At 44.9% G+C, this 27,616-nt stretch overlaps 1 protein-coding gene across 11 annotated transcripts in view; it reads left to right on the top strand.

The window, feature by feature from the left end:
• ZNF831 (zinc finger protein 831) overlaps nt 1-27,616 on the top strand; it is a 174,068-nt gene that overhangs the window by 107,652 nt on the left and 38,800 nt on the right. Inside the window, exons 5-6 of one of the 11 annotated variants that reach the window (XR_004345758.1) lie at nt 18,024-18,204; nt 22,099-22,211. The exons of 7 other annotated variants lie outside the window; for them this stretch is intronic. Coding sequence is in view for 2 of the 4 variants with exons in the window: in XM_032605020.1 (XP_032460911.1) it covers nt 1,971-2,137; nt 2,880-2,984 (272 nt within the window). In the remaining 2 variants the exon portion in view is untranslated. Of the gene's footprint in view, nt 1-1,970; nt 2,138-2,879; nt 7,981-18,023; nt 18,205-22,098; nt 22,212-27,616 lie in introns of those variants that run through there. 3 more of the 11 variants (XM_032605020.1, XR_004345757.1, XM_032605027.1) reach the window with 3 other exon arrangements.

Below are 27,616 nucleotides of genomic sequence, written 5' to 3'. Positions count from 1 at the left end.
AGACACGGACACCTCTGAGTTGAAATAGAAAGTTGAAAGAATCCTCCCAAGTGAAAAAGACAAAGAATTAGAAAATAGGAGAGAAAAGATAAGAAAAATAGAGGATTAGATCAAGATGTCCAATAACCTACGAAGAGCAGTTCTAGAAAAAGAGAAAAGACAAAACATAAGGAAAAAAATATATCAAAGAACATATTTTTCTAAAATGGATAGACGTGGTTCAGGTTGAAAGGGCCCACTGAGTGTCCAGACAATGAATGGAAACAGACCCAGGACCATGGTAACACTGGCATAAAAAGAGTTTTAGGAGTTTCCAGAGAGAGAGAAACCAGAAGGTTTCCTCCAAAGGATCGGGAACCATAAATCATGTTGGCTCCAGACTTCTCAACAACTAGAGCTCAGTGGAGCCACATCTTCAATTCTGAAGGAAAATGAATTTTAATTCAGACAGCTCTACCCAGACAAGTAGCCAATTAAAGTCTAAACAATTTTATTTCACCCTTTCTCATGAAGCTGCTGGAAGTTTTGCGTTAAGAAAGAATGCAAACAGAGTAAACCCAGGAAAAAGAAGCGTGGGTGTCCAGGAACCAAGGAGGTGAAGAAAATTGCCAGGATGGGGGTGGCACACGGGCTCAGCCCCCATCGGGCCAAGGGAGCAGTGGTCCACTGGGAGCAGGTCAGAAAGTTTTGAGAGACAGATCTCCAAGGAAATGAAATGGAACCTAATAAATGAAATAAAAGACCACAGGGAAGGAGGTGGGAGGATGATTTTAGGAATAAGTCCATACAAAAAAGTAAGCAAAAGAAAAAGACAAAATGATGATTAACTCCGGGGAGAACAGTGCTGGCAAGAAAGGCAATGTAATCACAGCACGCTACCTGGCTTGGTGGTGAAGAGAGGTAAACACTGGATGTCCTAAACAAAATTATGACATCATAGCCGTATGACTGGAGAGAGGAGAGAGGGGAGGGGGTGTGCCCAGGTGTGCAGGTGGTAAGGATTGTGGATGGGGGAGCTCGTCCTAAACCCTCCTCTCCCCTCACGACGTCATAGGCTATCCTCCAAACCGGAAACAGGGAATCCAGAAGGGTGCTACACGCTTGTTCTTAGGAGAGAAGGAGATAAATACAAAAGGAATCCAAAGTGGGAAAAGATGAGTGGGTGGGCAGGTGTGGCTGTTTCTCTTAATACACAGAAATACTTGACTTTTAAAAACTCTGTGCATGTGTAGCGTTAATCAAGCCAAAAGCAGATGTAAAAGTGGGTTGAATGCTTTTCTCTGGTGACACAGCTCTTCTAGAATGTTTTTCTGATCTCCTCTCACGATGGGATCTACTTGCTGAAACTCTGTGGTCCTTTGGACTTGTATCCCAGGCCAATGTGACAAAATGGAGGAGAGAGTACCGATGAAGGACGAGGGAAGGGCAGCTCTTGCCCTGAAAGGGAGATGCTGTTTTGGGGATGTTGTCAAGGCCATATCTTCATCACCCCTCTCCCCGCACACATCACAAACACCACCACAGAACCACAGCAACACAAAAACCAACCTCCCTCCTGCTGTCAGCGCCCTGATGGAGACTAAGGCATCCTACGTGATAGGGAAATCTCTACTCTCGACCCTCAGTTGAATGGCCAGAGAATTCAAACCGATCCAAAATTAACCCATGTGGCCAGGAAGATGACTTTGATGAAAAAAAAGATTCACATGAAACATCTTCTAAAATATCTGTAACCGAGGGAGTTTTCTGCCTTGGGAATTGTTTTTGCCATTTCTTTCCTTATCAGAAGCGGAGACGTTTTGCTTGACCACGTGAACCGTTTCACGGTAAATCCACTTCCCAGATACACCGTGTGAGATGAGGCTGTGAGTTCAGAGCTGGTCGTAAAGACACAGATCAACTCCTAGGAAATGACTGTTGGCTGGCTTTATAACTTCAGGTGTATATCCATGTGCCTCCCCCCTTTTTAGGTCTAAATCTGTCAGGGGAGACGCCTTGTGCTGCCTCAGAATCCTCTCTTTGTGTTGGGGACGGAGAGAAGGAGGAGAGGAAGGAGGGCACCAGACACAGCTCGGGAAGCTCCTGTCCTCACCCAAGTTCAAGAGCTGTCAGGGAAACAGACAGATCAACCTCGAAGGTGGGAACTGTGGCTCTGAGCGGTCTCTGCCTGTCTCTGTTCTAGATTTATGCCTCTTTTTTCTTGTTAGTGTCCAGTGTGGCAAAACTCGCTTGGGCCACCTAGAGGTTTCCTGGCACAGAAACCCCGTGAGGCAAACAGACGCCTCCAAACATTGCGCTCAATCAGCCGGTGACTTGGGCTGTGAACTTGGGATGATCTCACAGTTGATTAAAAAATCCCAAGTCCCTTATTATTTCATACCTGAATAGAGATGCCTGTCACCCTGCGGAGGTCACTGCAATGCGGCGTCAATGCCAGGCAGACTGGGGGGCTTTGGGCTGAGAAACATGAAAAATGCTATAGTCCAGACCGCACCTTGAAAAACCGCTAATCTGGAAAAACTCAAATGCACGGTACTATAAGTAGCACACCGCTGCAGGAGCAGTGATGATTTAAAATCGGATGCTCAGGAACCGGTTGGATAATTGAGTGGCTGGGTTTTTCACAAGGCCAGATACAAAATACAGAGCTGTCTCAGTAGCTTATTGTGTGTCAACACGGAACTTTACTGGAGTTATTAATGCATCAATTAGTTATTAATGAAAACTGATGAGAGCACTGTATCGAAGTTCAGGCTCTGTAAAGAATCATTAAGACCTCCAGACCTTGTTCCCGTTGAGGACCGCGTTTCTGACCACACGTATTTTGTACCAATTAACCTCTTGTCCCTCCATTTATTTTCCTTTGCACGCTGCTGCAGGAGATTTCTCCATCTGCCGGTGAGCATGGGGGGTCGTCGTCCTCAGAATACAGCTGTGAGGTCAGAATTATCTCTGCCATCCGACTCCTTGGTGGCGGTGGCTAATGACAGACTTCCAGCCCGTGGCAAAGGTCCTGCACGTGGGATTGCCTGAGACTCACCTGCCGCCCCCCCAGGAGCAAGTCTCAACAGACCCCACACCACGCATTTTCTCAGATGCTCAAGAACCTTCTTCCTTTGAGTCCAAAGGAACCTCTCTCTGCCATGACCCTGCTATACCTCTGTGGCTGCCTTTTGTCCTTCTCTGGGGAAAAGAGCAGGTCACACAACCCTGGGAATTCACAGTGTGGAACCACAAGACCACAGCCAGGGTGCAAGGGAGACTCTGACACAAAGCTCCCCCGACAGAAAAGCGATAGCAGAGGGGTGTGTCCCCATCACTCTTGCCAGGGAAACCTTCATCTGGGCAGAGACTTTCAGGTTCAGTTCCACTGGGGTCCGCTGGAAAAACTCATCCTGAAATACCAGCTTCAGGACCAGGTTCAGCTAGTTCACACCAAGAGGAAGGGAAACACAAGACATTTTCCCTTCGGGGGGCAGATACGGGTGTGGGGAAGTGCGGGTCCCCTGCCCTCCTGTAGGAAATGACAGTGGGAAAATGTTCAAGCATCTGGATTCATCGCCCTAAAGGATGGTGTGGTTCCGTCTAGCCCAGGGCAGCCCACGGAGATCCCTGCAGCCCCTTCGAAAACCCTCAGGAAGAGGAGTTTGGAAGGAATGAGAAAAGCAAACTCGCGTGGGAGTTCAGCGACACCAGCAGCGATGATGAAGATCGGTTGGTGATAGAGATCTGAAACTTCCAGAGGAAGATGCGTCCACGGTCAGAGACGGATGATGCTTCACAGTAAATGCCGTCAAGCGGGCAGGAGGACTGAACTCTATTCATGAAGCCCCTACAGAGAGGAAAGCCATTTGGGGGTCTTTCTAAGATCTCCCCAACCAACTCTGAAACCCAAACGCAGCTTCACCCTTCCCGAGAGGCCCTGCTCGCAAGGCACCAGGCTGGGCAAAGCTGGCAGTGAAGCAAGGTCTAAGAAGTCTTGACCTACACAATGACTGTGGCTTGACTCCCAGCTGTATCCACTGCATCGGTCCTTCACTGCCTCACCTGGGAAAATGACACTGACCCAGAGAGCCACGATCGACTTGTTTCCGAACAAATGTGAACCCCCCCAGAGTCAAGGTGACAGGTTCCCTCTGTTAGTGACCTGGGGGTTGGCTTCAAAGGGAGTGAGCATACTTGGGAACACTGGGGTAGCTTGCAAAAGAGATGGGGTGTGAACTGGGCATCGAGATACTTCTGTTTATTCTGGAGACAAAATCCAGATTCATGCAAAAACTGAAGTTTGGTCCCAATATTTGCCTCCTTAATGGAAGCTGTAAATATACTTCAAAATGCCCATGATCTGGTGAAATACTAAGTATCTTTCAGTGTCGCACAAATGGTCAATGCTTATGTATGATTCAGTGACACGAGCACATACAGCTCTTGTGCCCAGTGCCTTTTCTGTGGAGACCTCTGAAACCCTTGGTTTTTCCAGCTCTTGCGAAAGGAACGTTGGTGTTTAAAAGTTAATAGAACAGTCTCTGTAATGAGTCATTTTTGAGGGGGAAAAATTCACTTATTTTCCTCTGATTCTTTCTGTCATATTGTGCTCTGAGCAACTTCAATTAGAGGGTTACATTTTAGTAATCTCTGTAGCTTAAACGGCTTGCCTGCTTATCGCGATGGGAGCCTTTTAGATTTCCTCCAGAAGCTTCAAGGATACAAAACTAATTGGAGTTTTGACGCTGTTTTACATCTCGGTAATTTTATTTTGGGGGCTTGGTGTTACTTTGCTGTCAAATTAAATCAGCCTCTGTATTGTGTAAGTCAGAACAGCACAGAGAAAATTCGCCAGTGTTCCAGGCCCGTGCGCCCCTGTACAGAAGAGAATAGGTGATCTACGTCAGACAGCGCAGCGAGCAAAGCCTCCGGTTTACTGCGCTCTTCTCCTCCTCCTTAAGTGGGAGAGGAGAAACTTCAAGACATTTACGCTGCTGCATTCCAATACAATTTCATACTTGCTTTTGGTTTTGTACGATTTGAAATTTATAGCCGAGCTCTCTTGGCTTCACTTTGATGTAAGGATGTTTATACGACATCTTGTAGTTCAAGGGCGGCGCAGCGACGCGGAACACCTCGCACGAACGCAGATGCCTTGATACGTCCTTGTCTGTGACGAAGGATGGTCCGATCTCACGCATCTTCAAGTGAATTTTCCAATTTTAGGGTAACTCTAGAAACGTCAAGGTGGGACCAGCTGCCCCGGGTGACTTAGCGTATGTCTGTGGTCATTTCCCATGCACTCATACATAGCCAAGTGATTTCAAGCCCAGCCAAGGAAAACATAAGAAGGGAGGTAAAAGGATGCTAAGCGTTTACTTCGTGTACTTTCTAAACCAAACAGAAGTGATGTAATTATCTACCCATTGGATTGTCCGTGCCACTATAATGAGAGAGAGGTCTAAGGAAAATGGTCTGAATCCTGGAGGGAGAGAAAGCGACCTTGTCCTGAGCTGGCTGGGGAATCTTGGTGAAGACTCACGCCCTCTCAGCGCCTGTTTCTCCGACTGGGAAGAAGAGAGTAAGACAAGATGTGCCGAATGTGACCTCAGGCCCCGACCCTTGTGCGAGTGGCTCGGAGGTGGTCCCCGTGGGAAAGGGTCCTGCACTCAAGGAGTTTGGGAGGGGGCTGTGGGGAACTAAAGCCAATTATTTTTTTGAAGAACGTGAGCTCAGGGAAGCTCCTTCTAATTTTTTTTTTCTCTCCAGAGCTCTAGATTTGGGGGTGCAATCAACCCATTTCTAAATGGTGGCTCGTAATGCAAAAATTAGAAGCAAAAACAGAACGCTGCTGTGTGAGTGGGAGACAACATGTCTGTGGCTGGATCGGTTTACTTTGTGTTGGGAGGTACTGGTCATCCAGATGCTTCTCTCCTGGACGGCTGCTGAGCTGTTGGCTGGACCACTGGACTGAAGTCAGTAAGTCACTGCTCCCAGTAGCACCGACCTCAGGATAGTCAGGTTAGGTGGAAGCTTGATCCTTCTACGAGCCACGGATGCTGGCTGCCACATCCCAACCTCCATCAAACATGGCGGAACATTGATTCCATCTCCAACTCCCCGTGTCTCTCATACAAGAGTGAGCAGGTTACCAAAACTTCCTGTCTCAGCTGGTCACTTAGCTAGTTGGTGGCAATGTTTTACAAGTGTACCTTACTTTATATCAACATGAATTTGTGAAAAGCTATATTTCAGTGGGTTTAAAAAACTTTTTTTTTAATGTATTTTGAATGACCCGAGGGGACTTGGCTATTGAAAATCATCCCAAGGTGAATATTTTTTTAATGAAAAACTCTTTTATAAAGCAACAAACAATCTCTGATTTTATACATCTTAACTTTCCTAGGGTTTTTCTTAAAGTGGAATGCAACTATAGGGATACATTTTAAAGATAATATCAGTGATCTAGAACCCAGTTTGGGTTATTGAAAATAAAACTTCAGTAATATGGATTGATCATTGCTGCAGTGACTCTACAAGTGTGTGCTGTGTAATGGTTCAGGGAAGACAAATTGATTTTAAAACAGGGCAAACTAGAGTTTAAAGATCAGGGATTCCCCCTTTCTCCCCGGTACTGCTAATTTCATTGTACCTTCAGGTAAGGGCCTTAACCCATGGTGTCTCAGCTTCTCCCACAGAGAATAACTCCTGGGATGCTGGCACCAACTAATAAAGGGCACTTTGAATTCTTTCCTTTTCTCTCAGAGCAAGGTATACAAATGCCACTAACCATGATGCTCAAGACACTGCCAAGTTTCTTTCTCCAGCTGTACCTACACCTGGCCAGATCTCACTTGTTGAAGATGCATAGAGAAAAGAGCTCTCATGTTCCCCCTGTCAAGTGGCTCTTAACGTCATGTGCTTTTTGATGGACAACCTGAATCCTCCTTGTTGTAAAGCATGATGGAGACAACTCGTGTCTCCTGTTGCATATGACCTTTGAGATTCTGGACGAAGCTAATATCCTTTACTTCACAATCCAGAAGAACCTATGGTTCATTTGTCAAGAGATAAAACAAGACAGGGGATTGGTGCTTCTAGATTCGAATCAAAACTCTGTCAATAGCATGATGGGTACCTGAGGGCAAGTTAAACTTCCCTTTCCTAAAATCCCTCCCCTAAAGCTCAAATGGGAAGAGGGGCCTTGTAAGAACGCATCGTGGCCACAGTTCTTGGCAGGACAGGTGAACCATTTGCACCCTCACGCCAAAACGTATTTCCTTGCATTTACATTCAGTACTTAGAAGGATCACGTTACTCATTTTTTCCCCAGCATAGAAATTTGCATTTTGCACAAAATTTGCCTGGTGCAGCGGATTTTATAGTTATGGAAACTCATCACTATTGGGATGTACCACTGCTCAGATCCCCAGACATAATTCAATATGGTGAGGAGAAAATGGTCTGCCTGGCCCTATGGTGACCATATTTACAACCACAGCAAACAGGGCTTGTGTATTTCTTCTCACTTCAGTTGTGATTCCCATAATTCTTGTGAGGGAGACCTTTGGCTTTTGAAACACTACATTTCTCAATATACAAGCACAAGTTTTTGGCCTTCTCTTTCAGATACTCATTAAACTCATTGTAGGTGTCAGGACCCAAAAAATCCAGTGCCAGATTTGTACCTTGTACAGTCCTTTTCACCCATGCTTTGTACTTATGTGGGAATACATATAATTCAATCTGAAGTGTAGAACATTGAGCATATTACTTCACCACTGGAAGAAGAGAAGCCAGGGAAGGTGTCAGCCTCAGTCAGTTGAAGCCCTAGAGGATGACTCAATACCTTATATATGCAGTCAACTCTTCAGAACTTACTACTCTACTGATTGATTGTCCACAACCGAGAAGCTATTGGCTTCTTGGTGGTTTGTTTAAATGTATTTCCTCCTTTATATGGCTAAATTATTTTGTTTTGATAAAAATAAAACTGAAAATGAAAACGCCTTGTGTGATTTGTTCACATTTTAACCGAAACTACCACAAAAAATATCCTATATAAATTGGATGTCCGATTATTCCTAAATAGTTGACCAGGCGTCCTGGCCGCCATATTGGTATCCCATTCCACTCAACGAAAGAATTAGGTTATGGCAAATTATCACATTTTCTTGTGCTGTTTTCTTTTCCCATGTGTCTCTTCTGTCACTGTCTGCCATATTTTATGGTTCATAACTTAGAAATGTGTTTTTAAGTTCCTAAATGTAGCTAAAGTTTGAAGCCACACGAGGGCACTATCCACAGTGCAATAATCCCAGAGTTTTCCCCTTAGAATTGATGTTGCTTAGATAATTAATATTATTCATTAACAGAGAAAAAAAATCTGTAATTCAAAGCAGTGCCTCCTTATGAAGATAAATCATGTACTCTTGGCAAGAACAAGTAGACTTATTTTACATACCAACACAATATTCTTCTATGTCTATACCTCCTGAAGCCACGTGAAGTCAATGAAGACACAATGCATTGGGAGAAAAAGTGGGAATGGAAACATGGGAGGAACAGCTACACCAACTGATGGATCTTCATAGCTTTTTTGCTAACTAATCAAACTCTAATAGTGATAAATTAATCCATTATTTCCAAATTTCCATCATTTGAGAACCATCTTACTGCTTTTTGCCATATGTATCCACATGTGAGTTATATTATTTACTTAATACTTTTATTTAAATCATCTTTGTCTTCAAGAAGCTATTCTTTTCCTAAGTAATAATATCTGTGAAATAACCTTAATTTGGTAGTTGTGTGTATCTTCTGATATGCATTAAAATAAAAGTATTAAGACTGGTTATCCATGTACCAGTTAAATATCATCTTTGTACTACCCGGCACACACCCCCCACACTCAGGGGAAGCATGGAGCTAATCTAAAAAGGTACATGTGTTGTTAGTTCTGGAGTTACTCCGGTTTTTTGTTTTTGTTTTTTGTTGGTTTTTTTTGCGGTACGCGGGCCTCTCACTGTCGTGGCCTCTCCCGTTGCGGAGCGCAGGCTCCGGACGCGCAGGCTCAGCGGCCATGGCTCACGGGCCCAGCCGCTCCGCGGCATGTGGGATCTTCCCGGACCGGGGCACGAACCCGTGTCCCCTGCATCGGCCGGCGGACTCTCAACCACTGCGCCACCAGGGAAGCTCAAGTTATTTCGGGTTTTGTTAAGCTCAGCTCTCTCTCCAGTCCAGCGGAACTGGTGGCGGCAAGTTGCGTTGTGGGTTTATCAGATAAGTGTCTTCAGTCAAACTTTACAGCTGATTAATTAGCATTCCAAGTCAAAGGATTCCCAGTTCTTTTAGACTCAACGGAACAATCATATAATGTCAATATATATTTTTTCTTTTTTGGTATTTTATTGGTTGGTTGGTTGGTTAATGAGTACAGAATGATATACAGGAAAGCGTGGTTAGGGATTCATGCTGAACCACCAGTAACTCCCATCAGTTCTGATGAAACACCCGCTTCCATACTCTTGAACTTGAAGCAAATGCATTTGACTGTACTACCTGTACTAATTTGGCTGTACTAACCCTAATTCTCCAGTCTTCTCCTTGGGGACAGCCTGTATTGGCTGTACTAACTTGGCTGTACTAACCCTGATTCCCCAGTCTCCTGCTTGGGGACAGCCTGTTGATCTCTGGGCTGCAAACGCAGAAGGAATTGCTTGGTGACATCTAGGACATTTGTCTCCAGCTGCGACAGACGTCTGCTTTCAGCCTCCCTCAGCTTCTGCCGGGGGGCAAACTCAACACCCTTTACAACTGAGCATCCAGGCGATTTCTATCCAGAAGTAGGGGAATTGTTTTCTGGATAAATGCAGGCGTGAACGGATTCCTATAGGGAATTGGCGGTTTTGTATGTGCAGCATCTGGGCACGGGACCCAGCCCTGTCTCTGGCCCCAGTGGCAATCTGGTTTGTCTTCTATGTGTATGTTGTGTGAAACAGAGTAGAATTCAGCAGAATCCAGCAGAAATTCAGACAGAGCCCCTTGACGCCATCGTAAATGAAAGGCCAGATATCTAGGCTTGTGTTTGGTCTAAAGAACCCCACCTTATGCGCACGCGGGCACACGTGCGTGCGCGCACACACAGACACACGCACGTAAGCCACACCCTACTCTGAAAGTCCTCTTCTTGTTAAAATAAAGAATTGGGTGGAGTGGGCCAATGAGGTAAGAAATGGCCCCATAGACGGCCCCAAAGAGACTTCCTTGGAGGCAGGGCCCATGGTGTCTTCATCTCGGAATAGTGCCTGGCTCAGAGCAGGTATTAACGCACACTTGCTAAGTAAACGAATGGAAATAACTCACCAGGTAGGGAGACAAAGGAAGGATTCTAAGATGAGTAATTTGACACACCCCTTTTCTGACTGGAGACCTGCCTCCTTATCGGAGATGAACAAAGGCATCGAGAGAAGTGCCTGCCCACCAACTTCAGAATTAAGCGACAATTTTCCATTACCTATTCCATCCCGTTCATTCGCCCAATATTTATTGAGTACTTAAGTACATAGCAGACACAGGAGAATATAGGAGTGGAAAAGGCATACAGGATCCGTGGAGCTTTTATTTGGGGGAGAGAATGCCAATTCATGAACCAACCAGGCAAACAAATGTGTAAGCAACGTGATATCAGACGTTGCCAATGGCTAAGAAAGCAAAGGGAATGTTAGAAGGTTTATCTTACCCTAATTCAAAACGTTTAATGCAAATAAACATTTTTCTTTTTTTTTTTTTTTAACATTTTTCTTTTGTTGTCCTCAGTAGAAGAGAAACCATCCTACACGTTAAGATCTATCTCCTTTTCTGTTTCATGCCACCACCTCAGTTCTTCGCACATGAAGCAGAGAATGTTGCAGGATGACGTGTCTCTAGTCTTGTACTTATAATTTCTTTTACTCTCCTGAAAGCTTCAGTTAGCATCAGTAAGCATGGTAATTTGGGGCTGCCTGTGCTAATATGCCGAATTCCACATACCTTAGCACTTAGAGAGTGAACGCCTGTTGGATCCCACGGTAGCAGAGAAACCCAGGTGGGCACTATTTTGCAGCTAATTTTCTCAACAGAAACCATCAAATATTTGATGACTTGATGTGCTCAAGTCTGGATTCTTTTTCTCAGGAAAGGTTAAGAAAGCATCCTTAAAGTCAGAGGTTCTCAAAAGGAAGCAGTTTACCTCCCTGAAGACGTAAGACAATGGCCAAAGACAGTTTTAAAAAAAAATTTTAATGTTTTATTTTTAAAAATTGATTTTATTGAGGTATAGTTGATTTACAATGTTATGTTAATTTATGTTGTACAACAAAATAATTCAGTTATACACATATACATTCTTTTTCGTACTCTTTTCCATTATGGTTTATTATGGGATATTGAATATAGTCCCCTGTGCAATACTGTTTACCTATCCTATATAAAATAGTTTGTGTCTGCTAATCCCAAACTCCCAATCCATTCCTTCCCCACCTCCCCCTTGGTAACCACAAGCCTGTTCTCTCTGTCTGTGAGTCTGTTTCTGTTTCCTAGATAAGTTCATTTGTGTCATATTTTAGATTCCACATATAAGTGATAGCATATGGTATTTGTCTTTCTTTTTCTGGCTTACTTCACTTAGTATGATAATGTCTAGGTCCATTCAATGTTGCTGCAAATGGCATTGTTTCATTCTTTTTTATGGCTGAGTAATATTCCATTGTGTATAGATATACCACATCTTCTTTATCCGTTCATCTGTCGATGGACATTTAGGTATTTTCCGTGTCTTGGCTATTGTGAATAGTGCTGCTATGAACATTGGGATGCATGTATCTTTTCAAATTATAGATTTGTCCAGTTGTATGCCTAGGAGTGGAATTGCTGGATCATATGGCAGCTCTATTTTCAGTCTTTTAAGGAACCTCCAGACTGTTTTCCATAGTGGCTGCACCAATTTATTATACATTCCCGCCAGCAGTGTAGGAGGGTTCCCTTGTCTGCACACCCTCTCCAGCATTATTTGTAGACTTTTTAATGACGGCCATTCTGACCAGTGTGAGGTGGTACTTCATTGTAGTTTTGATTTGCTTTTCTCTAATAATTAGCAACGTGGGGCATCTTTTCATGTGCCTGTTGGCCATCTGTATGTCTTCTTTGGAGAAGTGTTGACCGAAGGAAGTTTTGATCTCACAGCTTGGGTGAGGGGTGCCACTGGCGTCTGAGCTGGAGGCCGGGGACGTTGCTCAGCGTCCTACGAGGCACAGGATGGTCCCCATCAGGAAGTATCCAGTCTCACTGCCAGTGGTGCTAAGGTTTAGGAACTCTGGTCTAAGGAGGCACGGTCACATTCTATTAGAGACCCTAGAGCAGCCCTGTCCTCAAACTGATGACGAGATTAGAACGGGGAGAAAGACTTGCCTTGGCAGGACCAGAAGCAGAGTCCGGGCTCCGTATCCCAGTCCGGTATGCTTTCCGTAGCCTCACATCTGGAACTTTGCAAGTTGCGTGAGGACTTGTGTCTTGAGTCTACACACAGCAGACCATCTATGGGTTATGGTCCAATTAACTTCATTTTTTTTTTTTTTCCACTCTTCACCTTGAGGAGAAAGAACCAGGACATGGGAAGTTAAGTCAATGTGAATATCAACTAGACATTCAGTAAAGACAGATCAAAAGATCAGCTTTTACTGTGAGGGTAAATGCAACCCAAAGTCCCATACTACTCCATTGACCTCTACAGGCAAATGGAATGAAAGAACATGAATACTGCTGCTGGGAACCGGGGAGTTTTCAGATTTGGTTGGGGTGCACGAAATCTGAAAGTTTGCTTTGAACCTTCTTCTTTGTAGAGGAAACTGAGAACCAGAGGATTTGGTCCTGGCTCGAGTCAGAGGCAAGGCTGTGACTAATCCCAAAGCCCCCAAGTCCAACATGCTTGCCATGACATGACCAGGTCCTGCCTCTGAAATCTTCCATTATGTCCGCTGTCCTTGCTAAGAGTGTCAAGTAGAACAATGCATTTCATAAAGGTTTTCTGCATCAGGGTTGGGAAATACCAGTGGAGTTCTGGTTAACTAGAAATCATCCAGAAAATTAAATTATCCACACGAACCATTCCCCAAGTGTTCTAGTTAATCTAGGTGTTATTCTGTGGGTTTTGCAAAAAGAAAACTTCTCTCCTAAGACATCTGGACTCAAATAGATGTGAGTGGTGCCTATGTGGTCCCCTAATTTATGTACTTGAGTACAATAAATTCGGCAGGGAGCACAAGCGTAGACAAAGAAGTGTTAACAGCAAAAAAGACATCACCAAAAAGCCTTTGGAAGACAAACACTTCTCATCTTCAATTATAAGACAACCTGATGCAGAGAGAGAATAAATTAATTTTAAAACCTCCTGCACAAAGAAAATAATGGAAAAATACATCATAAGTAGTTATCCCTTTTGTGCTAAAAACAAGTGATTTGGAGAAAATGACTACATGGGAGTGAATGTGTTAGTCTTATTATCTTTTTCTGGTTTTAAATTCTTAGGGGAGAAACAGAGAACAAGAGGAAAAAAAAAAAGAAGCTTTCATTGTTTCAACAAACATTTATTGGGTATTAGTATGTTGCCAGGCACCAGGCTACACTTTCTGTGACTTTTTCTACTTTCAAAATTACTTTCAGTCAAGAACTTCTAGATGCCTCATTGCTGGATTCCAACAGTTCGAGAAAGGCCATTCTGCTAAGGTTTTTGCCAAAACCATTATGGTTCAACTTCAGAGATGCAGCTGGGAATCTCACTTTGTCCCCTCACCCCCGCATGGGAACCTGAGTTTTAGGGCTTGGTCCAACTAGGCTTAGGGGACATCCATTTGTAATGAGAGGTTTATGAGTCTCAGGTTGGCTTTTCCTGGAAGCAGACTCTGAAGCAGTGTTCAGTGCCAGGGTCTATCAGGGGATGCCCTTGAGGTCCACAGCTGTGCAAAGGAGAATAGAGAAGCAGGTTGGGCAGAGGGAGAAGCTGAACTCTAATACAGACCATGACAGCCTTGGCCAACCCTTGGGATGCTCTGGAGAAGGGGTATGGCCTTGGGGAGGCAGATCTCTGCAGCTGAGGCAGTCGTCAGAGGGACCAACAGTGCCTGCTGACAGCACTTCCGGCACCTGGGGCAACAATCCTTTGCTAAAGAGGTTCTGGCGGCACTTCACAGTATCCACTACCGTGAGGCTCCACTGCGGGCACATCCATCCTCCCTCCCTCCCTTCCTTCTTTCCTTACTTCCATGCATCCAACAAATATTTATTGAACACCTGCCATCTGCCAGGTATAGCCTGGTAGAGAAGCTGTCATTAAACAAAATAGTGCACGTTATTTACTTAAAATTTGTCAAATGATAAAAAAGGACCATACCAGGTGAGAAAAGAGAAAAGAATTGGGGGAACCGACAGAATCGGGGTACCTTGAGCCTGAATGCTGACTTAGGATGAGAGGAAAATTGACGTTTCAGGTGGAGGGAGCTTTGAGTGGCAGGGACCGAAAGGACGGTGATGTGGCCCTGACATGTGGGATGGGAGCAGACAGACTGCAGGGGGCAAGGGCCAGACCTGGGGGATTTTATGGGCAGAGTTAAGGAGTATGCTTTTATCCTAAAGGCTATGACCAAAAAATCCACACCATGCTTGGGGATCTAGGAAGGAGATCCTTCTGGGACTAGAAAGCTGGAAATTGGCTTAAAATGTAAACGCACACTCCTGTCGGCAGAGTTCATACTGTTCCTGAGAATGGGAGGTACCTAAGATGAAAATAGCATCTTCCAACGGGCTCAAGAGGGAGCTGCACAGAGCTGCACAAAGTTCCATATGGAGCCGTTTAGAGTTTTGTCTCAGCATCTGGTTCACCCTGACCATGGTAATTTTCACAGCAGCTCATCTCAACGGAATAATCCAAGCTTTAAAATGAAATACTTAAAAGGGTCAGTTGACCACAGGATTTGAGAACTGCTGTCCATAAACCCTCTAATGAAGAAGTAGATGGCTTGAATTGCCTTGCAGTTTTTCTTTCTTTTTTTTTTTTAATAAGTTGGGGGTAGGAGTTTATTAATTAATTTAATTAATTAATTAATTTTGGCTGTGTTGGGTCTTCGTTTCTGTGCGAGGGCTTTCTCTAGTTGTGGCGAGCAGGGGCCACTCTTCATCGCGGTGCGCGGGCCTCTCACTGTCGCGGCCTCTCTTGTTGCGGAGCACAGGCTCCAGACACGCAGGCTCAGTAGTTGTGGCTCACGGGCCCAGTCGCTCCGCGGCATGTGGGATCCTCCCAGACCAGGGCTCGAACCCGTGTCCCCTGATTCGGCAGGCGGACTCTCAACCACGGCGCCACCAGGGAAGCCCCTGCCTTGCAGTTTTTACAGTCACCTGGATGAAAAGATGAAAGAAAATAAGTCACGGTAACAACCAGAAGAGTCCAAATGTCTGCTGTCCGGGGTTGCGTCTTGTGAGACTCATGAAGTAAGACATTTCTCTTCTGACTACGGAGGAACAGAATTGAGATGAATTGGGATCTGATAAAATTCTGAGACTCGCATTTGGAGTCTTCCTTCTTCTCTCTCCCTCTCATTCCCTCTTCACGGAGAGAGAATGGTGGGGAAGCATTTGAAAAACAAGCCTATTTTTGGCTTAAGGAGGAGCAGACTCTACTGACGTGCGGTCTTACCCAGGATTCACTCAGAACACCGCACCCGCCGGGGCTGCTTTATTTTGTTCGGCTATCTCCGTTCTTATTTCACATAGATTTAAAGTTTGAAAAGCTTAACCTTTTCAGTCAGTAGCTGAGCTCTCACCCCGTAGAGATCAGCCAATTAAAAAAACAATTCCTGGGTCATTGTAGATGAGTCGTCTTTTATTTGATGCTTATAAAAATGGTCCACATCCGACCAGGAAGGCATCAGGAAAAAGCACTTCAAAATGTGCTGTCTTCAAAGTGTCAGAAGATAACCCTTCAGGGCTGGGGGCCTGGGAACAGAAGGTGCATATTGGTCTTTAATTAAGGAAACGGTTGAGAAGGAAGAACATTTAACATTTTAAACCACCGGTGGCTTCACAGCTACAGGAAGCGCCTGGGTGACAAAGATGGGCTTGTTGCCCCCGCTGTCCTGGTACCTGCCTTGGCCCGTGCAACTGACCCAAAGCTAAATGCTTCCCACCGAGGGGGAATTAGAAATGATCATCGACTCCCCGTGCTGCGAGAACTCAATTTTCACAAGTGGCAAAGGAAGCAAAGCTGCAGTCCCCTCCTGGGGGACGCATTTGCCACAAAACATTAACAGAGCTGGAGAAGTAATGGTTCTCTGCCCGGAAAGACCCGCAGGTGTGGGACCGTGCAAGGGCGCCGCCATACGCCGAGAGATCAGAATCTCATCATGTAGATTTCATCACAATTTCATCTGAGGGACAAAGAGCTTATAGGAGGAGGGATGGAGGAAAAAAAATCCTAAGGATTGTACTTTGATTTTATAAGCAGGTTGTTGGAAATTACTGACAGATTGAATGAAATAATACGCTTTGGAGCAGCAGGGAACTTAAAGGTGGAAATCTAATTGATTTCTACCCTAAACCTAGGAGCAGCTATATTATTAATCAGCCCTGTGGTCACTGCTTGGTGGTCTCCTGCACACCGGGAGGAAATGTAGCTTCCAGTTACATACGTATGAATTTCAAATGGCACCTGGTGTACCAGAGGGAAGAATTCGTGTGGCTGGGGAGTCGCAAACCCATCTCTGGACACACTTGAGCAGAGCTACACCACCCCATAAAATGGTGGAATTACAGAGCATTGGGGGTGGGCACGGTGAGGGTGAGAAGCCCCCAGTCCCTAAGGGTCCCACCTGGTCAGCTCCCTGTTGAAGCACATGCTCTCTAACCTTTCTACAAAGCCCTTTGCCACAGCCCTGGCCTGAATAGACTTCAGATCTGCCTTGAATACGAACTACCTCTGGGTGCATTCAGCCATTTTCTACCCTGAAAGTCAGAGAGACAAAAGGCAGCTTGTGTCTGTATTTAAACGATCTTTCAGGGGTTCACTAAACGTTGAGATGAGGTGAAGGCCAGCTGGGGAAGGCTTTTCCGAATTAATATGCATTCTTTACCATCCAAGTTTGAAAGATCCTCTTCGGTTAACTTCCGGAGTTTTCCTCCGGTATTCGAACAAAAGACAAGGTGTTTGTGATAGGGTTGATTATAAGAAAGGAGGATGGTTTCCTTGAACAAGAAAGTCTTTTGCTTTCATGGAGAAGAGACCCCCCCCCCAAAAAAATCACCGGGGGTGGCCGATTTGCATATGTGCAGCCACTGTGGGTCCAGCTGGTGCTGGATATCCGAGATTCCGAGACCAAGGCAGACCTGTTTCTGCTCACAGGAAGGCTCAGAATAAGATGCGTTCAACTATGTAGTGTGAGCTGGAATGCTGATTCAGCTATTCATTCATTCAACAAGGTGCCAACAAGCCAGAGTGCCTAAAATCTTCAGAGTCAGCGTCCGCGAGTCACCAGATAAAACAAAGGCTTATAGGAGGATGTGTTCAATGCTTTGGACCCAGACAAACCTGGGCTTGAGTCTGCCTCTGCTCTGAGTCTGTCTGGTTTGAGTCTCCTCTGTACCTCAGTTTTTCCTTCCATAAAATAGGGACGGTGAGAACCAGCTCTTGGGTCTCTTGCATTAAATGAGGGCCTTTCATCTCTCAGCCAGCAGCTCTGGTCTCAGAACTTGACGACACCCTAAAAATGACTGGGAACCTGAAAAGATTACAAAATGATAACAAAACCTCTATTACAAAATGGTGATCAATATTTATCATTCTGTAAATCAACACGAAAACTTTAAAATTATGTATTAATTCATCTTAAAGTAGTAATAACAAACCCATTACGTATCTTTATATAGAAAACAGCAATATTTTCCAAACCAAGCATTTAGTGAAAAGAGGGGCATTGTTTGCCATTTTTGCACATCTCTTTCAATGTCTGTTGCAGTATCACACTCCATGTGGTCTCTGGAAAATTCCACCATGTGCTCCTAAGAGAATCTGAATGTAAAAGGCCAATAACATCTGAGTATTTCTCTGAAAATGGTGTCAAACCACTTGAAAGGGACCCCAGGTCTCACCACAGCACCACTGTGGCAAGTCCTTTGATCTTCACTATAACCCTCCAGGTAAGTACTATTTTCATTCCCATTTTACAGATGAGGAAATTGAGGCACCAAAAGGTTAAGAAACTTGCCTGAGGCCACACAGTTAATAGCAGCAGAGCTGGCATTTAAACCCAGCTGTCTGCCCCTAGGGTCTGTTTTCCTCCCTAACCCCTTCTCATTCAGAGAACCCAGAATGGAGTCAGACACAGGAAGCTCTTGGTAAATGAGAGCTGGCGGGACAGCCAGGAAGTACTGTGACATCCTTCTGTTAGGGAAATGATCCCATCCCATCCTCCAAGGGCCAGTTCATCTTGATGCTAAGAGACAATGGATGGAGGGAGAGACGGACAGCCCATTGGAATCGAGATTCAAGGCTTTGAAAACAGTCCTGAAGAATCTGAGCATTCCTTAATCACTGAACTCGCATTCTAGAACATCTCCAGGGACCAGAGGTCACTCACAGAGAAGAGTCTGTCTGTCTGAGCACCCGAAAAGCTATAGAAACCCCCCGGCCATCAGAGCAGCTCTGCCTCCCTTGGCTTATGCTGTGATGGGGCCAACCCACCACATAAATTTGTGGAGAACAAACGAGACACACACATTTAAGGGACAGGGGTGAAAATGTCCCATCAGCACGGGTCTCTCATGCTTTGACCAAAAACGTGGGTAGTTGATTCAAACGACTTGCAGCTTGGGGTGGGGGTGGGGTGGGGGTGGGGGTGGTACACCCTGAGGCCAAGCAAAAGCAGAGGAATATGTCTCACACTTAAAACAAATCCGTGGACCGTTTTTGGCTCCAAATAGGCCAAGACTTTGCAACTCACCTGTTCCCATTTGCCAGTTCAAAAGAAAAGAAGAAGAGGAAAAAACCAGCCACATTAGAATTCATGGGAGGAGATGAGACTGTATTGGAGACACTGGCAACTGGATTTCTTTGTTTTATTAGCATAAGTGAGTTATTAATTCAGCACAGAAAAAGCATAGATCTTTGTCATATAAAAAGTCACCAGTACCACAAGGGACCTTCCCAAACCAGGATGATGATAATATCTTACGTACATTTGCATAATGCTTTGCAATTTCCAAGGCCCTGCCATATACTCTGTGGGTTTAGCTTTGCTAGCTGCGTGGAATAGAGTTTTGCCCTGGGTAGAACCGCAGGACAGCAAGGGGATTTGATTTCATCACCATCAAGGCCCACATCAGGGATAAACACTCTAGGTTTAATCAGAAGCGCCTGGGGGGAAAGGTCATTAATATTTAGCATTTCTTATTGCATTCCCAAACTCCATCAAACTTTTTCAGAATGTGCCTTTGAGAATCAAGGGCCACGGGCCCAGCTTTGGGGAGTGGTCCAGTCTGAGCCTTCATGAGCTCTGTCCGTTCTTTTATCCCTAACAGGATAGAGATGTTTGCCACCGTGACCAGCTTGTCCCAGTTTGCCTGGGACTTTCCCAGTTTTAGGGCTGAAAGCCCAACATCCCAGGACTCCCCTGAGTCTTGGGCAAGTGGGGTGTTGGTCACCCTACCAACAATCAGGGTTGAGAAATCCCTGATAGCATCACACACGCTGTGCCCACTATGGTCCTTTCCTTCACCTCTGCAGTTTCACTTCCGGCTGCTGCTGGCTCGGAGCTTAATGTTTCACAAATGACTTTCGTCTGGCTGGCAAGACTGGCCTCAGAAACATGTTCCTCTCCTCTCTCCCCTCCCCAGCTCTGTCGAAGCAGTGAGGGGACAGTGGGTGCCCAGCACGGGAACACCCAGTGTCTTTGTGGGGAATCCCCTGAGTAATATTCCATTTTGTGTGTGTGTGTGTGTATACACCACATCTCCTTTATCCAGTCATATGTTGATGGACACTCAGGTTGCGTCTATATCCTGGCAATCATAAATAATGCTGCTATGAACACTGGGGCGCATGGATCTTTCTGAATTAGTGTTTTTGTTTTTCTCGGATATCTACCCAGGAGTGGGGTCGCTGGGTCACACGGTAGCTCTATTTTTAGTTTTTTGAGAAACCTCCATATTGTTCTCCATAGTGGCTGCACCAATTTACATTCCCACCACAGTGCACGAAGCTTCCCTTTTCTCCACATCTGGAAACGTGTTTTCCCTGAGAAGCCAGAAGTCTGTGGACAGAGTAGCCCCAAAGACAAAGACCTTGGAAGTGCCCGTCTGCCCATGAGGCCATCTGACCTACCCTATGAAGCCGAAGGCTTAGAACACAGCAAAGCCTCCCCTTCCTGTGCAATTTTGGGAAGATCCAGAAGGTTATACTGAGGAGGATTTAGCAGCTAAAGCTGATAGAAAAAGAAAATAAATATCACTGTCCTCCAGGATGTAGCCTGAAAAAATAGCAACATAATCTTGATTTCGTAATAATTCAAACCAGATGAAGAGAACTTCGTATCTAACCCCACACCAGTTGCTCTGATTTCTAATCAATTACTGTGGAAGTAATCCATCCATCACCCACCCATCCATCCATCCATCCGTCCACCCACCATCAGCCACCGGGAGGGGGAGGGGAGGTGCCGAGCACAGCCTCCGGAGTCAGGCAAGATTGGAGCTAAATTCCTATCTTGTTCATGCATACGATTTGGGGCAAATTACTGACTTTCCATGAGCTTCCGTTTTCTCATCTGTAAAGTGGGGGTAGTAATTGTTCCAGCTTCACAGGGTTAAAAGCACATAGAGTTCTAAATGCTCAGAGCCCGACACACACACACGGAAGGTTCTCACTCAACATGAGCTCTCTCCTCAGTTTTCACAGAACAAGCCTCAAGGCACCATCGAGTGGTGGCCGCAGAGAGCCAGGGTCAAGGTGAGTGATGGCGGAGCCCTTGAGGTCCATCCATGGTGTGGTCGTTGCCCATTTTCACTTTCAAGTAACATGTCTACTTCTATACCTTGATCCTACAAAAACACGTTGACAGGTGCCCCAAGACATTTTTTAGGAGACTGCAGTATAAATGTCCACCCACAAGTAAAAAGTTCAATAAACCATAGTACATCTGTTCAGTGCATATGCTGCAGGGTTCAAAAGAGTGAGTCGATTCACTGCAGGCTGAGCCACAGCTCAGCCTGCAGTGGAGACAGTGAGCCACTAGAAAGGGGGGGATTCTTTTGAAATAGCTCTCAGTGGAACCCAGTGGCCGAGTGGAACACCTGCAGCGTCTCTTGCATTGATTTCCCGCACTACCTTGGAAGCACCCCTCCAAAATGTCCATTGTTGATTTCCTTGTGTGCAAAAACGGGGGCAGTCATTGCCGAGTGGACTTTTTCTCCAGTTTAAGTCGATTAGCCTTTGGGTACATGTAGATACAGAGACAAAAAAAAAAAATACCAGTCCTCAAAAAAAGCTCAGTTTTAGAATATGATGAGACTCAAAAGGTACAAAACACGTAAAAAGTACCTTAAAAGAAAAAGTGCAACACAAATGTAAGGTTTCTAAATAAAAGCCTGGGAATTCCCTGGTGGTCCGGTGGTTAAGACATGGGCTTTCACTGCCGTGGGCCCAGATTTAACCCCTGGTTGGAGAACTAAGATCCCACAAGCCGTTTGACGTGGTTAAAAAAAAAAAAAAAAATTAGTTAATTAAAATCGTAAATAAAAGACTGGGTGAGATGGTCTCATCTGTCTTTCCATCCCTTTTTCTCACCAGCCTGGTGACACCATCAAATATAAAAAAAGGCTGCTGTGGAGGTTTTGCTGCCTCTGAGTGGCCAGAATGAGGGCAAATCTCCATCTCTTATAAGATAGGCAATTTTTAAATAACAGGTTTTCAACCAAACCACAACATGGTTAGTACAACTCCCTAACACTCAAAGCCATTGTCTTGTTCTAGTTGAAAATCTTGGAGGGTAACAGTTTGGGAACTTGTTTCAATTCAGCAAACTATGGTTTTAACAGGAGCATGTAAGAAGTTCCCAGCCCTGCTTTTGGAGGATTCTTTAATTACAATGAATGTCCCATTGAAGTCAAGTGAGCTTTCATTTTTTTGACTGGAGAAGCAGCAGTGATGGGTACGTGTGGGATGTTCTTCTGCTCTTTGCAATTATCGGAACATTTTAATCACATTTTCCTAATCAGTGAAGAGCTCACAGCACATATAGGATCATGGGTGAAAAATGGATGCTAGGGGAAACTAATTATTTTTTAGTTTTGAGGGCAGGGGGAGGATGCTAGCTTAGCACCATGGACTTATAAATGGACCTAGGACTTACAAATGCTCCAGAGTTCAACAGATTCCCTTACAGCAGAGCCCTGATGGGCAAGCCTGCAGGGAACATTTCCAAGTGGAGTTCCGTTGAACAATGTACGCGCTTGAGCTCTAGGAGTTTTAAATTTATGCCGTGTATGAACTGCACTTATTTTCACCATGATTTTCCAGGGAAAGTTTCGAACCCCAGGGGAATAGCGTCCAGTCCTAGAGTTAGAAGACAATGGAAAATCAAAGGGCTCCAGCCTTTTCTCTTTTTCTTTCTCCCATCCTCCATTGACAAGAAACAGAAGCTCTGCCCGTTCCAGCAGATGGTCTCAGTTGGACAAAGCACATAAAATGAACGCGTACCTGGATTTTTTTTTCATACCCAAATTTTTGTTTGCAGATGTTAGTCCGTGTGAGCAGAGTTGGTGTGAGGGTACCAGGGATTCTCAACCCAGATGTTCCAGCCGTAGATTTTAGTTGCTAGAGTCACTGGGTTCCCTGTTCTGCCGGAGCTGATTTGAGTTGTGTTTTGTGTTTTGTCATCTAAAGAGTCCTCCCCGGTTTCTAAACACAGAGCCCGGTCTGCAAAGGGATGCCTAGTAAGCGTTCCTGTCTGAATGACTGAAGGCTTTAAAATGTACACTCCTGTGAACGAGGGTTCCCAGCCTTGGCACATAGACACTTGGGGCCAGATGTTTCCTTGTAGGGGCTGTCCTGTGCCCTGTAGGTGTAGCAGCATCCCTGGCCTCCATCCACTAGATGCCGGTAACCAACATCGCTCCCCCAAGCAGTGACAATCAAAACTGTCTTCAGACACTGCCCAGTGTCCCCTGGGGAGCAGGCGTATCACCCCCAGTTGAGACCCACTGATGTAAACAAACCTGCAATTGGACATCTTCTATAAAAAGTACCGCATGGGTTGGATGAGAACACCAAAAACTAAACTAAAATGAGACGAGGTGAATTGACATGAAAGAAAGGTCAAGATCTCATTTCTTGTGCTCCTTCTGGTTAAGAAGAGGTTTGCCATCTTCAGGTGCCAATGCTGAGCCCAGCCCTTTATATTCCAGAAGCTTCTGGTCTGTGTTGGAGTCATTTAATGTCTTACCGAGCACGGCTCACATTTCCACCCTGTCTCTATCTTTCTCTCTCTTAATGATGAAGGGGTTTCATATAAGTACCAGTTTGCTTATCATCCTAATTGCACTTATTTATTTAGAACAGCAAAGTCCTCTTGAGACGACAAATGTGCTTTCCGCCAAAATTCTGCAGCTGAAGGTGTAGACCGGATCATGTGATTAACTGGATTCCGTCGCTAGAATGCAGGCTTCCCTTTGCTTCCGTTTGCAGGCGTGAAAAGTCCCAGAACCGGCCTTGCCAGGTGAAGCTTCCATGCGTTTTAGCCTGCTGGGACGGGACCTCGTAGGCCGGCCCTGCAGGCCCTCAGTTTTTTCATTGGCTTTTTTTTTTTTTTTTTTTTTTTTTTTTTTTTTTTTTTTGTGGTACGCGGGCCTCTCACTGCTGTGGCCTCTCCCGTTGCGGAGCACAGGCTCCGGACGCGCAGGCTCAGCGGCCATGGCTCACGGGCCCAGCCGCTCCGCGGCATGTGGGATCCTCCCGGACCAGCGCACGAACCCGCGTCCCCTGCATCGGCAGGCGGACTCTCAACCACTGCGCCACCAGGGAAGCCCTTTCATTGGCTTTTGACGTCAGGAAGATGTCCCTTTGCACACAGCCATCTCTTCCGTTGAATCTGGACAGCTTTGAACATTCATTACACCACAGAATTGGGCTCTGCTTTTTGCCAAATTGTTATTTCTCAAAGCTTATTTAGACAACATCTGGCCTCCGTTTTGGTTGATGTCAGGATTTTCTCCTGAGGCCCCTGCCTTGCTTCCCCAGCTGTCTAAGGCTACTTCTAACCATGAAATCTTATTCATAATCTACTGTGAGACAGAACAAAGGCACCACAGCTACAGAACGTCCTCAGAAGTCAAACGCATCACTACCCCTCGCCCAATCTTTCCCCGCAATGCTTCTCTGTTTCCCAGAAAATGTACCGGTATTTCTGACTCTGGGGAAATGCACCCATGGCAAAAACCAAATCTGAAAGTCTCAGAGCTGACTGCACTCTTTTGCACGTCAGCCTTTAATTTCATTACCCCTGCTTTGTCTGGAATTTTTTTTTTTTTTTAATCCCCTGACACAACTTTCCAGAGACTTTCCGCACCTCTTTCCCATCCCAAACACACACACTTTGCAGAAGGAGGCAGGACTGCGCTCAAGAGAATACGTCAGGCAATCCAAGGAAACAATCGTATGTTCCTCAATGACATGTGAAAAGGGTGAATTTAAAGTACTTTAGCCAATGCAGGAAAACAAAAACAAACAAACAAAAAACCCCAGCAAGACCCATGGACCCATATGTCAGATTTGTACATGGATTTGATCAAATCGAGGGATGACCCAGAGGTCCTGCCTGGATGAACCCATGCCAACGTACACTTAAAAACTGACTTTTCAAGGAAATCTAAGGGACTGATACAGAATAAGTATTTAAGGCAAACAAAAAAGCCGTGCACATAGGAAGTAATCTTGTTTCCTGTCCCTGGCAACTTCGTGGAGTGATTTACTCTTTAATATGTCTGAACATCAAAGGAATCCATTCATTTGAAATATTTTCCAAGATGTCATAAAATAACGTTTCTCTTCCGAACAAAGCCCGAGTTGGCACAGAAGCTTTCATTTGTATAGCTATTGGCATTTAAAATTAAAATTCCCCTCCAGAGAGAAAAACTGCTCAAAGAGAGCTTGTGTCTGTTCAAAGGCCAGGCAAGTTCAAAAATTATAATTCAAGTGACCCCAAAGCGAAGGAGGTGACACCTACCAAGGGAATCAGTCACACATCAGCCGAGATGCTTTTCCGGCTTCGAAGGGCAGGGTATGCAAGAGGAGTATTTTCTCGCCTGGGGGTGAAGAGGTCGTCCCTCCTAGGAAATCAGCACCTGTTGGAACGCTCTACCCAGAGAAACGTATTCTATGGCAACGTGGTGTGGTTTGATCGCCCCGGGCCGCAGCCGCATCTGGACAGTCTCTGCTTATCATTCTCGGAAAGCAGAAGCTAGCAATTAGTACTGGATTTAAATAAAAAAATCAAAGCCCCCCTGGCATTTGCGCCCCCCTCCTTCATTTCCATGTAACCTTTCTTCCCTGGCCTTTCTCCTGGCACTTGTTTAAAATGAGAGATTCGGAACATCGCTTTCACTTGAAACTTGCATTATGTTTCAAACCCCCGCCTCCCCGCTTCCTAAAACTGCCTTTGAAAAAACTACAGAGAAGCCCAGACATCCGTCCAGCAGTGTGGACCCACCCCATTCCAAGTGCCTCGCTTGGTGCTGGTGGTCGCCGGGCAGCATTACAGCGGCCATTAAGACAAGGATCGTATTTCAGGGTCCCCTCTCCGGGGGGCTTCACCTCCCCTTTCAAGAGACGGTGTGGAGAATGCAGAGCAGCTCACTGCAGACCAGTTATGCTTCGCAGAGGAGCTGGGAGGAGAGAGAAATGATTTGCCCTCATTACTCTTCCAAAGAGTCACCCTCTGCCCTTGGACTACAGGGCTCTGAAAAAAAAAACTTACTTGGCCACTGTTGTCATCAGTAACTTTTGGGGCCGGGGGAGAGGATTCCCCCCCCCCCCCGCTTTTTAATTTATTTTTTAATGGTGTAAAATATAGATAACGTGAGATTTACCATTTTAATTATATTTTAGTGTACAGTGCTGTGGCATTAAGCAAAATTCACATTGTCGTTCAGCCATCACCGCCACCATTGGACCTTTTTTTTTTAAATCGAAGTATAATTGGTTTACAATGTTGTGTTGGTTTCTAGTGTATAGCAAAGTGATTCCCTTTTAGATTCTCTCCAGGTTCTTTTTCAGATTCTTTTCCATTACAGGTTATATTACAAGATAGTGAAGATAGGTCCCTGTGCTGTACAGTAGGTCCTTGTTATTTATTTATTTTATATACACTAGTGTGTATCAGTTAATCCCAAGCTCCTAACGTATCCCTCCCCCACTTTCCCCTTCGGTAAGCATGTTTGTTTTCTACGTCTGTGAGTCTGTTTCCGTTTTGTAAATAAGTTCATTTGTATCATTTTTTAGATTTCACATATAAGTGATGGCATGTAATCTTTGACTTACTTCACTTAGTATAATCATCTCTATGGTAATCCATGTTGCTGCAAAAGGCGTTATTTCATTCTTTTTTATGGCTAATATTTCATTGTGTGCATATACCACACCTCCTGTAACCATTCCTCTGTCAGTGAACGTTTAGGTTACTTCCACGTCTTGGCTACTGTAAATAGCGCTGCTACAGACATAGGGGTGCAGGTAACTTTTCAAATTAGAGTCTTCTCGGGATACATGCCCAGGAGTGGGATTGCTGGGTCGTACACCACTGGAACGTTTTTCATCTTGCGAAACTGAAACTCCGTGCCCATTAAATACTAACTCCCCACTCGTTTGAGCACCGCAGCCGCAGGCACCCACCGCTCTACTTTCTGTCTCTAGGAATTAGACTCCTCTCAGCTCTTCATATAAATAGAATCTGGCACAATTTTCCTCTTGTTACTGGCTTATTTCACTTAGCAAAATGTTTTCAAGATTCATCCCTGTTGCAGCATGTGTCAGAGTTTCCCTCCTTTTTCAGGCTGAATAATGTGCCTCTGTATGCAGTATGTACCGCGTTTTATGTATCCATTCCACCATCAGTGGGCATTTGGGTTGCTTCCACTTTTTGGCTACCGTGAATAGCACTGCTATAAACATGGGTGTACAGATACCTGTTTGTGTCCCTGCTCTCAATACTTAGTTTCTGTTTTCAACAGTAGTCATCTTATTGGGTGTGAATTGATATCTCATTGTGGTTTTGATTTGCATTTCTCTAATGATTAGTGATGCTGAGCCTCCTTTCATGTGCTTATTAATTGTTTGTACTTTTTTTCCTTTGGAGAAATGTCTATTCAAGTCCTTTGCCACTTTTGAATCTGTTTCTTTGTGGTTGAGTTTTAGTATTCTCTACATATTTTACGTATCACTTCCTTATCAGATACGTGCTTTGCAAATATTTTCTCCCATCCTGCGTGTTGCCTTTTTACTCTGTTGATAGTGTCCTTTGATGCACGAATGTTTTTAATTTTGATGAAATCCAACTTGTTT

Source organism: Phocoena sinus, chromosome 15 (assembly GCF_008692025.1).
Source record: "Phocoena sinus isolate mPhoSin1 chromosome 15, mPhoSin1.pri, whole genome shotgun sequence".
In the NCBI taxonomy this organism is placed as follows: Eukaryota; Metazoa; Chordata; class Mammalia; order Artiodactyla; family Phocoenidae; genus Phocoena; species Phocoena sinus.
Note: the sequence above shows the minus strand (reverse complement) of the source record. Positions and strands in the feature narration are given on the sequence as shown.